General features: G+C 41.7%; 1 protein-coding gene across 1 annotated transcript; it reads right to left on the bottom strand.

Moving 5' to 3' along the window:
* Positions 1-3845: 3845 nt before the first annotated feature.
* akap8l (A kinase (PRKA) anchor protein 8-like) lies at positions 3846-12698 on the bottom strand. Its single transcript, XM_008294921.1, has 13 exons — positions 12572-12698; positions 11682-11720; positions 10914-11130; positions 8883-9483; positions 8170-8284; positions 8013-8062; positions 7796-7826; positions 7577-7682; positions 7122-7263; positions 6450-6555; positions 6228-6358; positions 5904-5999; positions 3846-5144 (listed from the first exon to the last, which is right to left on the bottom strand). The coding sequence occupies exons 1-13, from the start codon at positions 12594-12596 to the stop codon at positions 4671-4673; spliced, it is 2133 nt and encodes a 710-aa protein (XP_008293143.1). The 5' UTR covers positions 12597-12698; the 3' UTR covers positions 3846-4670.
* Between the last annotated feature and the right edge of the window lie 68 nt (positions 12699-12766).

Here is a 12766-nt window from a genome sequence, read left to right on the forward strand (position 1 = left end):
CAGGAAACGTCAGTAAGTTCCCAAAAGTTCTCAGCAGGTGATTTGAATCTGAGAGACAGGACTGCGATTTTTGGTCATTACTAGTCAATAAAAGAATTAATTTACAATATTTATAGAACACACTGACATGTGCATGTATCTAATTACATCAGTGTGCATTTTTAACAAGTAAACTTTAGCAGTATTTCAGGATTAGCTGTTGTTAACGCATTGTAGACATATTGTAGGTTAAAATCAACATAGTAAGAGCACACTGTCGTTTATTGCTTTAAATCATTTTTATTACGTTCTGAAGCTTGTATGGTAGTCAAGAACAATCACGTGCTATTGTTTAGGTATATATTGAGAGGGAAGGAATGTTCAGATTAGATCAATTTTCTACAAGAAATTTGCTGCGTTTTCAAGAATTGCATGATAATCTAGGCTTAAGTCGTCCTAATAATTTACTACATGATCAGTGTAATCTTAATGACTTTCCAAACCCAACAGGTGTCAGTGGATCAATGGACCAGGAGTAGTGTGATAAATGTGTTGTCTCAGGAAGCTCATCACATATAAGAGGAATCAAGTTTATTTTGTTTACACTTTTGATGCACTTACTGGTAAACACTGATGTACAATATATTCACGTTTGTAACAACTTTATTGTCCATTTTTTGTTTGAGAAAGGAAGATAATTCTATTGCATGTGCACAAACCTGCTGTTAAAAATGGTGCGTTAAATCGCGTCTTTTTACTATACACTCACTGCAATAAAGCCATTAACTATATCTCTAATGAACCAAGTTTGTTTGTGTTCTTTGATCCCTTTGTCCTTTTTAATGTTTGGCTTCCCCAGTGGAGAAAAAGAGTCGTTTTACAGCGGCTGAAAAATATGCGACCAAAAATATGCAAGGTAATCTTATTCAAACAGTACATCTGAATATATTCACAAAGACCACACGACTGGAAAGATATATGTTTCATTTATTAGATTTCAGGAAGAGGGAACTGGGCTGCAGGCTGACGCTGCAGTCTCACTGCAGGAGTCTTCAGGCTCTGTTGAATCCTCCTCTGGCTCTTGTGCTGACAGACAGCAAGAAATAGAGATGGAGGGGGAAAAACAGTGCTGCTGGTACTTGTTGCTGTATTTATTTGCTGTAAAAGAAACGGTCCATTAGGGCTGCCGCTATGGCTCAACTGGTTGAGCTGGCAACCCACGTACAGGGGTTATGGTCCCTGTACGTGGGTTGCTGTGAGTTCAAATCCATCCCATGGCCATTTGCTGCAGGTCATTCCCCCCATTCGTCTCCCCACTCACTCACTCACTCACTCACTCACTCACTCACTCACTCACTCACTCTCTACTGTCCTGTCGAATAAAGGCAAAAAGGCCAAAAAAATAACTGAAAAAAAAAAAAGGAACGCAACGGTCCATTAGAGTGAATGGATATGACACGACTCTCTCTTTCCAGGGCTCTGGATTTAAACATTTCTAAGGATTAACTGGTCACACGCGGTCAACAAATGTTTTAGGTTAGAAGTTTACCCTGAATTTCTCAAATGTTTTTACAAAATAGTCCTCAACTTCGATTGTAAGCCCTGTGATAGACTGGTGACCTGTCCAGGGTGTCCCTTGCCTTCACCCTAAATCAGCTGGGATAGACTCCAGCCCCCCGCGACCCTAGTGAGGATTAAGCCATTGTATATATATATAGCGTATATAGATAATTGATGAATGGAATCAATTTATTTTCGTATTATACACCCAAAAAAGTGCTGGGTTGTTCCTGCAAACACAAAGTTGTGTTGCTCATGCATCAAAAAGGTAGTTAATGGTTGATTTGGTGCTCGACGGGTGACTCTGATGCAGCCGCTGGTTCATTCATGCAGCTGCTTGTATGTTGTCCAACCTTCCAGAGCTTTCTCTTGCAGTCACATTGAGAAGATTCAAGTTTGGAAACAAACGGCACATGTGTCACCATCTACAGGAAAGTTTCATTAACAACAAACACCTCATGAGTAAGTGAGGTGAAGGAGGTCCAACCTTCTAGATCTTTCTCTCGCAGTCAGAGGTTTGCAAAGCAAATTCTGAGCAGAATTTAATGGTGGTGATTTAACACTTCACCTCCTTTTTTAAAAATACATTGTAATAACAACATTATGTTAAGCTCATTTCACTGTAAAAAATACAATCTGGAACCATGGTGGTGGTAGAGGAGGGCGAGTGGTTTTTATTTAATATTTAATAACTGGTAGGCAGCCAGCTAACGTTAGCGAGGTGGCTAACGGTACAGTAAATCTGCCCTGGTGTAATGACATGACAATTAAAGGGGATGGCACTTTTGATTTTTCAAATGATAAATATCTGCTTTTACTACTAATAATACCAAAAAAAAAAATATATCAAAAACCTGGTTACAACCAAAAATGTGAGTTTTTGAGTGCAGCTGGCTGATAGTAAAACAACTGAAGGCTTCATTTTATGGATCATTTCTAAGATTTAAAATACACAGATTTCTGTTGAAGCCCAGGACATTAAATTGGCTGAAGTATATGCAAATTGCTTTTTTAAAAGTTGTAAATAAACATGTCCATTGCCTACAGTTTAAATACATTATATAATGTATTTTATTTAAAACAATACACATATTTCTGATCATGGTAGCTCATCAGACAACAGCTGATAGGTTCCCTGAATTATCTGAAGACTTAACCAGTTAGGAAAATTGTACCAAAAATAGTGAATATAATTACATGTTCACTTGTCTTCATCTCTACAAACCAAAAGCAAAGATAAACCTCAATATTAAACTTTCTTCCTCAGACATCAGTGGCTGAGTGAAGCTGTCGATGACACTGGGAGGTTTATTAGACAGCCAGTATGTTAGTGTCTTTTTAAAAAAAAAAAAACATTTAATACCTTGGGATTCAGGTTATTCATTTATTGTGACAAATGTATGACATCCCAGAATTTTTTTGCAGAAATGTTTTAAAATGTACTTCTTCTATCTTCATACAGTGGCGAGTGTGGTTGAATATTATTAAGACCAATTAGTGGTTTCTGCTGGACCAATGTGGACTTTAAAAGAGATAGATAGATAGAACTTTATTGATCCCTTTGGTAGAACCTCAGGGAAATTGTTGAGGAAGAGAGGAAGCACATGCCGCTCAGTTCACACACTCGGTAACAAAATTTGGGCTGCAGGCAGACGTCCACGGAGGGGATCACATGGATCCTCGCAGACTGAAGTGGATGATGACATTCAGGTGTCATGTACTCTCGCAGACACACAGATGTGGAAAGCCTGAACTGGACTTGTCATGCATCACTGGTTTATAACATTCCTTACGTTTTCTTCATTTTTATTTAATATCACTAATTTAGCCTATTACTCATAACCAGTTGGCTTTTATTTTCTCAAGTTCGCCCACTCTTTGCGACAGCTCACGTTTATCAGTGTGATCTTGTTCTTGTTGATGTTCTTGTCCTCTCGTTGACACTCAAGGCGATACAACGATGTCCCAAGCTGCTTCATCTCTGCTTGTTTCTTGGTATTCAGAGATTCAATTTGAGCAACCCCAGCTGTGAGATTCTCATTCTGTACCCTTAATGCTCTCCTCAGCATGCTTCACTGCTGCATTCAGCTGTTCGGTCTTGGTGGACCTACTTGAGTCTATGAGAACAAGTAGAGGTTGGATAGCCGACGGCAGCAGTGAAGCGTTTTCAGGACAGTGAGAAAGCATTCAGGGGAGCAGCACAAGAATCTTGGTATTAAAAAGCAGTTTTTCTGCCGTTTAAGCTTTTCTTCCCCCGACTTTATCTTGAAAGCATCAATAATAGCGTTGATATAAAACAGTATAAGAATGGTTTATTCACCGAGTTTATTTTTTGCTCAAAACCAAGCAAACATGTTACATGACTGATACCTATTCTGAATGTGATGTTCAGGATGCTCCAGGCTTATTCAACAGACAGGCCATTCATTTAACCTGTGTGTAGAATAAGAAGTCCATCCTGTTTTAGTGTTTACCAAACGGCTGGAAAATCATCGGTTCACCATTATCAATACTGAATGCTATAGCTTTGTGTAAACTCTGAAGAACAAAAGTACACAACTTCACATTATTAATACTCGTGACCTTTTAATCAATTCTAAACAACTTAATCTAAGTTAAGAACAATTTTAACAAAAAGGCACAACAAAAATATTCAGAGGAATAGATCGGACACTTGCAAAAATACAGTTATTTGCTTTCTTCCCAGATTTGAAATGAAAAGATCAAAACCACTCATGGCTGCAGTAAGTACAAAGCTAATGCAGGAAGGTGACTGGTTTAACAGTAAGACTGGTAAAGAGGACACCACAGGCCAGGGCCTCGGAGAAGTCCAGAAAGAAGCCTGCCAACATCTCCGAAGAGACTTGGTAGACGTACACAACACAAGAGTGCAACTATTTGACTTTTTTCATCTGAGCAAGAAAGTGAATAACAGTAGTACCCAAAATGTGGAACTATTCCTTTAACGGAAAAAAAGAAATTGACAAAAGCTCACTGAAAAATGATGGGAGCGGGTGTGAATAGTTCTTATGATGCCTGCCAATTAAACTGAACTTTGAATGGGACTGCGGGGGTCATCGACTGGTCCGGACAGATGTTCAGGTCAAGAAGTCACACACAGACTATAAAAGTCATTCATGATCTTTGTCGTCTTCGTCCTCCACCTCTGCTCCCTCGACTCCTACATCCTGATCCTCCTCTTCAAGGTCCCCTGGTAATCCCTCTTCGTCAATCTCATCATGCACCACGTATCCCTCATCTTCCTCTTCCTCCTCCTCCCCAACCTCAAAACCTTCCTCCTCTTCCTGGTTCCCCAGCTCCTCTTCCATCTTTTCCTCTTCTGTTTGTGCTTCTACTTCTGCTTGTGCTCCTTCTTCCTCTTCTTCTGCTGCTGCTACTGCTGCTTCTGCTGCTGCTGCTTCTGCTGCTTCCCCCTCGACCACCTCTTTGCTCAGGTCTCCCTCAGACACAGGCTCATCTTTGACTGGTGCCGCCTCCGTCTGGCCGTCCGCTGTCTCACCGGTTAACTCCAACTCCGACACGTCCATCACCATGGAGTCCTCTGGATCCTGATCGTCCTGGTTCCCGGTGAATGGGTTTTCGCCCTGACAAATGAAAAGATGTTTATATGCACAACTGTCTATGAACCACAGCATTCATAAGATTTAAATGTGACGCAGAAATCTTGATGTGTTTTTGTGTCAGAAATGATTTCTTCACAACATTATGAAGGTATGTAGAGTGCTGCTCTGACACTCCAAGCACCACTGAAAACCTAAACAGTAACAACTTAGCCTGAGGTAACATTAAAAGCCTGCATGACCTGCATTAATAAACAAATATAAAATATCTGCTCACGTGCAACATCGTCAGTCCCATCATTATTACTCCGGGGACTGCTTCTATCATTTTCAGGTGGACTGATTTGTGCATGCATGTTATGTTTTGTACTTGAAATACAACCCTGCTTGTGCATTGTTCCTCTCAGCAATAAAAAGTGTGACGTAGATTATTACTAAAATCAGTTCTCTATTTCTAAGCACAACACCCACGTATTGCCTGTTAGGACTCATATGGTATTCAAATGATTATCAACATTGTACCACTTTATTATCCTGATCTCAGTTCCGTTGCGTTACAATATGAAGAAGTTTAGAATTAAAGCCACGAATTATGAGGAGCATCACAGTAACAGCACTCTGCCAGGTCCAGAGGGCTGTACACTGGTTTCATCTGAAGACATGCAATAATGTGACTATGAATTCAGATTCTCTTTTTCTGTTTGACAGTCACAGATGAACTCTGGTTAATGTAGCCCATTTAGTGCATACCAATACGATGCATTTTTTAGACAGCGTACATACCTTGAGGTAGCTCTCCAGCTTCTTGCCAATGAGTTTGTGGTTAAGGATGCTGCGAGCAACCGACAGACTGGCCCGCTTGGATTGTTCCATCATACCCTGAAACACAGACGACAGTTCCAGGTCATTCGTAGGACAGAGTGCAAAACATCCAAAGAAGAAAAACCATCACAGGATGAGCTTGTAACAGCCTTCATAGCGAACAATTCAACTACAATTTAGGCATGCAGTGGTTCACAAGTGTTGCTTCCTGGATAATTTTTTCCTTTATTAGTTAGCTAAAGAACAGTACATGTAGTTGGTCCATTCTGGGATGATCTGCCTCACCTTGCGGTTGTAGTTATGGTCAGGAGACTTGATGTGTTTCTGTATCAGGTGTGGCTGCATGGGAATGAAAAGGTCACACGCTGCACAGTGAGCAGCTTCCACCTTCCTCATGAAGTGCTCCATGCCGAGATCTACGCAGATGTGAGAGAAATTTCGGCAGTTAGCAATCACTTGCCATTTCTTTCTGTTTTGGGGACATTAACACACAGAGCTGCTGCTTACCCCTGGTAAGGTCCTGCTCTTTGTACACCTGGCAGATGGCTGCGCTGTGGTTTTCCAGCTGGCTCACCCTCTGTTCCGTCTTCTTAAACTTGTTCTGCAAGTACTCCTACAAACACAAAATGAACATTCTGATTTCTGGTTTACAACTCTTGAACCTGCTGCGTGCACAAAAATTGTTGTGTCAAATTAACCCACGTGTTTGTATTTACGACAACCGGGACGTCCACACTTTGCATGAGCACTAACAGTACTTTGTGTGTAAGACGTTTCTTTTCAAACTCACACTGAAAGTTCTTAACTTTGGAAACACCACAAAATGAGCGTGAAATGAAAGTAAATGTGTCACTACTGAGAGCTGTGGACCTTATAATAGGCACTCTTGTAATAGTAAGAACATAGTGCAATATAACATAAAAGTAAAAACCAACAACAACAAACACAGAAACTAAATTTGCAGCCTGAATAATCCAAACCTGCAAATCACATTCAACTTTTAAATCAGGGCTCTGGGCAGAACCTGACACCCATTTATAGTGACCATAATTAATACAAAGTGTCCAAAAGCCTCTGACTTCGGTCGGTTGTGTGATATGAATATATTAATTATTATAAACGTCTACTTGAGAATGACAGCATCTGTTAATGTGATTTGAAATGCACGAGTAACCTCACCTGCAGGAAGTCTGTAGTGGGCTTGGACAGCTGGCTGGAGAGGAACTTAAAGTGGTCCTTGTGGAAGCGACTCTCAAGATGAGTTTCCATTTCTTCCTTGTAGAACGAACGGAACTTGCACACAGAACATGCAAACATAACCCTGGAAAAAAGAAGGGAAAAAACTGGGTTTAAGCTCTAAAACAGACAACAAAAAGGCAAAGTGAGCTAAGTAGATAAAACTTTGCCCCAGTGAACCATAAAGTGTTGGTATTTTAAGACATGGCAAAAAACATGGTAAAATTATTTAGCGCTATGTCAAAATACGTAAATTGTTATCAATGTTTTACAGTCACAGGTGATCAAATTCACATGCATTTTTATCATTAGGATAAAAAACAGATAAATGTTTCCCAGTAAAAAAGAAAGAAGGGACAAAGGGTGGCTTATTAATTTGTAGATGTTTGTCCTCTCACCTTTCCAGGAATCCCCTTCTTTTCCTCATTTTTGGGTGCTTGTCCTGACCTTGGGCTGGGGTCTGTTTGCCCTGTGGCTTTTTCTTGTCCTCCTGTTTGGATGGAGCTGATCAGAAGCACAAGAAGTTAGACACACAAGATGTCTGCAGAAGTAGCTGATGCAGACTTCGTAAACACAGTACAACAAATAAAATGAGAAGCCACAGTGCTAAAGCTTACTTTTATCTCCATCTTCAGTAGGTTTTGTCTCCTGTACGGAACGATTATTCATTATTCACAAAAAAAAACCAACCATAAAACAGACAATTGCTTGAAGAGAAGCATTGTTCAGTTGAAGCACGTGCTTTTATAGGAACAAAGTAATACAATAACTTCCCTTCATAGGCCATTATTTCCTGATCACATAGACTCAGAGTTAAGAGCTTGATCTACTTACCGCAGTTTCAGTCTGTGGTTTACCGTCATCACCATTTTTCTCTGGTTGCTCTAAATAACCAAAGCACATAAACATTAGATTAAGACAGAAATAGACATGCTGTCCACGTAACAACCTTACTTTACAGACAATACTACACAGTAATCTTAGAAAGTACCTTGTGTAGCCTCTGAGCCTGCACTCTCTGTTTTGTTCATCTTTGACTCTGGCTCATCTGTTCCACTGAGAGTCTGCTTTCTCTTCTTCTGGACATCTCGCATTGGCTTCATCTGCTATAGTAAACAAAAAGTCTATTTGCACTCACGACAACATATTCTGACAAAAAAAAAGAAAAAAAAAGAAAAACATGGACAATAAAACCACAATTTATAATCAACATATCAATAACTTCTACTCTAAAGCTTGGCAAAGCCAATCATTGATATGTCTTTCTTCTCTGGGAATTTCCACATCAATAGTATCTGCCTTATGTTAAGATTACTCACGTCTGGGGTATAGACAAAGAAAAAGAAAAAGAAAAAGAAAAAGAAAAAACCTAAATAAGAGCCACAAAGTGAAATCAACACCCCAACCGCTAACAAGACAAAGAATTAGACGGGGAGATGTGTCACTTGTCTTTACTGTGGAAATAGGGCAGTTCCATGACACTTTTCTGACCACATTAATGGAGGCCTTGGTAGAGTTAGAAGGGCAATTGTGATATCAAATGTTGGTGACTATTTGTGACAAACTGCTTTAGATGGCAAATAGCAGGCACTAGCACTTCAGGCTGACTTGCCAGTTGGTTGAGGACATAAACAGGAGGGAATCAGAAAGGGCTTAACTTTTGCCCAGTGTCTGAGGAGGTCTTATTTGGCTGGAGGTACTTACTTTGTTCAGGGGTCTCTTGCGGCCTCGCTGGCGGCCAGCCCGTGGGCCCCCTCCAAAATGCCTCCCAGGAAAGTCGTGAGGCCCTGGAGCAGAACCCTGGAAGCCCCCAGTCTCAGGGTACATGCGGTTGGACAGGAGGGATGGGAGCTTGCCTCTACCACCTCCTGGAGAGTGGCCGCGGTGGGACTGGCCACCACTACCACTTCCACGCATACCTCCGCTTAATGGAGTGGGGTCAGACCTGCGGTTTCCAAACCCTCCTCCAGTTCCTCGACCCCCGGCACTTCCACCCCTTCTGGGGGAACGTCGGCCTGCTCCAGCCCATCCTCCACCTCCAGAACCTCCTCCGTGGCCACCGGTGAAGGACTCCCTCATACTCTGTCGCATTTTAGCGACGCCATAGGAAGAGGAGGGGCTGTCAAAGCCTCCTCCTCCCCCTAGCCCAATTCCCCCTCCGAAGCCTGAGCCTCCTCGCTGACCCATCAGCATGTTGTCCCCACGGCCATCGCCAAAACCATAGCTACTGCCGCCAGATCTGTAGAGATCTCGGGAGGAGGTGAGGGTGGAGGAGCGCGAGTCGAATGACTCGTACTGGTCAAACCTGCGGGAGGGAGGGAGGGAGAGGGTTGACAGAGAACAGCAGAGCGCAAGGGAGGCAGTCAGGTCTGGATTTCTCCACCTGCTATTTCTTCTCCTCCATGGTCTCGCTTTCTCCATGTTTTCTTGTCACTCCCAGCTTTATTTCATAAGCCACATTAGATCAAAAATGATGATCCAAAACAACTTAACACTCTGCTTGTGGTCTGTTTTTATATATCAATGTTTTTTCTCTCTTATTCTTAAATTTACAGAAACTGCAGGTTAGGAAAATGCAGTTTCTTTTCACTCCTTTTCCTTGTTACAGGATAGGCTGGGAAACCTTGAATAGACATGAATCTGGTCCATCAGAACCAGTGATGTCTTGAGAAACAGGTGCAAGTAGTGCTACATCCTGGGAAGTGACTCCGTTTTAGTGAGTACAACCGAAAGGGGATGCTAATATAAACTGGGTATTTCAAGCATTAATGGTGTTTTTGGAAATACAGCAAGCATCCTTCAACGAACATTGCAGCTTGACAAAGTAATACCAGGCCAGCACCTGTAAACTCATCTCTCTTGCGTAACCTAAAGCCAGAACACAGGGTTAGGTCACATGGCGGATGAGAGAAACAAAGTGTGTAAACACATAAACATTAAGTCAAGACAAAAGTAATGTTCTAGAAGTAAAAGGTAAAGATGGACTGGCACCATGTGCAAGGATGTCGATCTGTTACAAACAGAAAAACTGGGCTGCAGTTGTGCCTCCTATGGGGGACCATGCATTTTCACACCGTCTAAGATTTTGAAGGGATCACATTTTCTTCCCAGCAAATCAGACAAACTGCAACATAGCAAATGGGGAGCAAAAAAAAGCATCCTCAGATGCTGAGACATTCAAATGCAGCTGTGAGCAACTCTCACCATTTTCATGCCAAGTAGGAATTGAGGCATACATATTTTCACAAAGACTGGGTGTGACGTGTAAGCAAATGTCGTAGCAGGCTAAAACAGACAAATTTGCTGCAGCAACCTCACCATTCTCAAACAGGGACAACTTTCCTAGTCTCAATCCGCATTGGCATATTATTGGATTTCTTTTTCTTTTTAAACGCATATATTTTGCAAAGCTTCACAATCCAAAACTAGGGCAAGACCAGTTTGACTTTTAAATTACTAACGACACGAAAAGAACTCAACACCTTTAATATAAATTTACAGAGATTCTTTTCAGATTAATCTTAAAACAAGGAATATGTAACTGGTTGGATATTACTCTGACATGAGGCAACGCTCTCATGCCAACCAACCAGATGGCACATTACAACATGTGCTATGTTATTGAACTTTTAAAGGCACTACTAGGGGGTTTAATGCTTTCACTGGCATGGTTATGCAGCAGTGGCATCTGACTGGTGACGACGGTATGAAGCAGAAAAAGGAAGCAATCATTACCTGTCACCTCGAGATCCTTTCAACCCTCCCTCCAACTGAGTGAGCATGTCCAAGCGCTGGTTAATCTTGGCGATGACTGCATCAGCATGCGTCCCTGTGGATGACAGCAGAGATCCTCCCGAGAGCCCTCTCCTCATGTGGCTGCCTCCTCCATAGCCATCCAGCCCAGACATCGAGTCCTTATAACCTCCTCCATACAGGTCAAAATTACTCGAACCTAGTAAAGTAAAGAATCAAAAGTGTTTCTATCATGCCCCTGACTAGGAAAAAAAAGACTTTCAGCTAATGAAAATGCAACTAATTTCAATGCTAATAAATAAAGATCCTAATCCAACGGAATAAATATTGATAATTACTTGATGCACAAACGGAAACAGTGGTTAGTTATTTGTTATTAAAAATAATGGTAGATTTCTTATTTTTTTAGCAAGCAATTAATTTTATTGGTGAATTTTGAGAGATTCACTCTGTGATGCCAAACTATACGAGAAGGATGTTTGGCTAATGTGTGCTGAGTGAACTCATCAGTGAATACATCAACTTATCTGATGATCACCTCCAAAAATGTTGTGTTTTTTTTTGCTTTCCTCTCTGCAAAACTGCATCGCCCACCCAATTTAAAGTTAAAAGACACAATCAGTTGAAAGTCAGCCAACACTTCACTTCACAAATCAGATTCGTCCTCATCACTTAGCTCCGGTTTAACGGTGAAATATGAGTGTCTTTGTTCCGTTATGCAGTGCAGGGTGTAGTCGCTCAGTTCCTCACCTCTGCTGCCGGAGCTTCCACCTCCCCAACTGGAGTAACCTAAGAAACGAAAGAATAGACTGGGATGAGCAAAATGAACTGTAACAGGCACTAATATTCAAACTTATACACACACAGTGGATTTGTTTACCAGTAAGACCTCATTAATGTGTCTTACTGTAGTAAGCAGTGAACCGTTAAAAAAATAAAAAAAAAACCAACGCCCCCGGAAGCTCAGCAAAAGGAACTTATGGATGAGACTGGCAGGCCTCTTCCTCTCGGACAGTAGATCTGCCAGCTTCCAGGTTTGACAGCTTAATGCAAATTAATCTATTTCAGGACGCAGCAATGTTTAAATGATAACGTTAAACCAACTCAAGTTTTGAAAGCATTTTGGATTAGGCGGCCATTTTCTTAACTAGCCTATAACAGAGGCTTTTCCCACACTGACTCCATTTTACAGGAATTAGCCATCTAACTTTAGCAAAGCATCTAAGGCGTCTTACAACAATTCGACAAAGGCCCACATTGTGCTAGCACATTAGCAAATAAACAGCCCGGCGGCCAAGTGGCTCGCCTGGCTAACTACGTTTGATTTTTGTTAGCTAATGGGCCTAGTATGCGGCTCACGAATTATGCGGGGGTTTTTTTTTTCCTTTCTTAAATCAACATATTTGTCTGGCTGCCACCACCGCAGTCAGTAAGGTATCACTTGACGCTTCGCTAGCTTGCACGCCTCTTTGTTTCAAGCTGTAGCCGGCTGCTTGATGCTGGTGGCAAGCTAAAAAATCTGAATTAGCTTAGCTCACAGCTAGCGTGCAGTGGCTAGGTTTCCCCGACAACAACGCAACAGCGGAAAATTTGATAATGTCCGCAGCAAAATGTACAAAAAACAACCAGTGTGCATTTACCAGAACCGTAGCCTCTGCCGTCCATGGTTTTGTAGTGCGCAACAGAGGAAATACGATCGACACAACCTGCAAGTGGCCCGTGTTGGAGCAGAGTATCGCTGTTTGAAAGGAACAAGATGTATCGACCGGTGTCCGACACCCACCGACCACGTGACCCGCAGGGCCCCCGCTGCGTCACACGTCGTCCGCTCACGT

Source organism: Stegastes partitus, unplaced genomic scaffold (assembly GCF_000690725.1).
Source record: "Stegastes partitus isolate 25-593 unplaced genomic scaffold, Stegastes_partitus-1.0.2 Scaffold1007, whole genome shotgun sequence".
NCBI classification, from domain to species: domain Eukaryota; kingdom Metazoa; phylum Chordata; class Actinopteri; family Pomacentridae; genus Stegastes; species Stegastes partitus.

Coding starts and splice junctions, on each gene's coding strand:
- akap8l (XM_008294921.1), bottom strand. CDS start 12,596: ATGGACGGCAGAGGCTACGGTTCTG. Junction 8,285..8,882: donor GCAAGAGACCCCTGAACAAA/GTAAGTACCTCC, acceptor TGTTTACTATAG/CAGATGAAGCCAATGCGAGA. Junction 6,000..6,227: donor ACCATAACTACAACCGCAAG/GTGAGGCAGATC, acceptor TCTGTGTTTCAG/GGTATGATGGAACAATCCAA.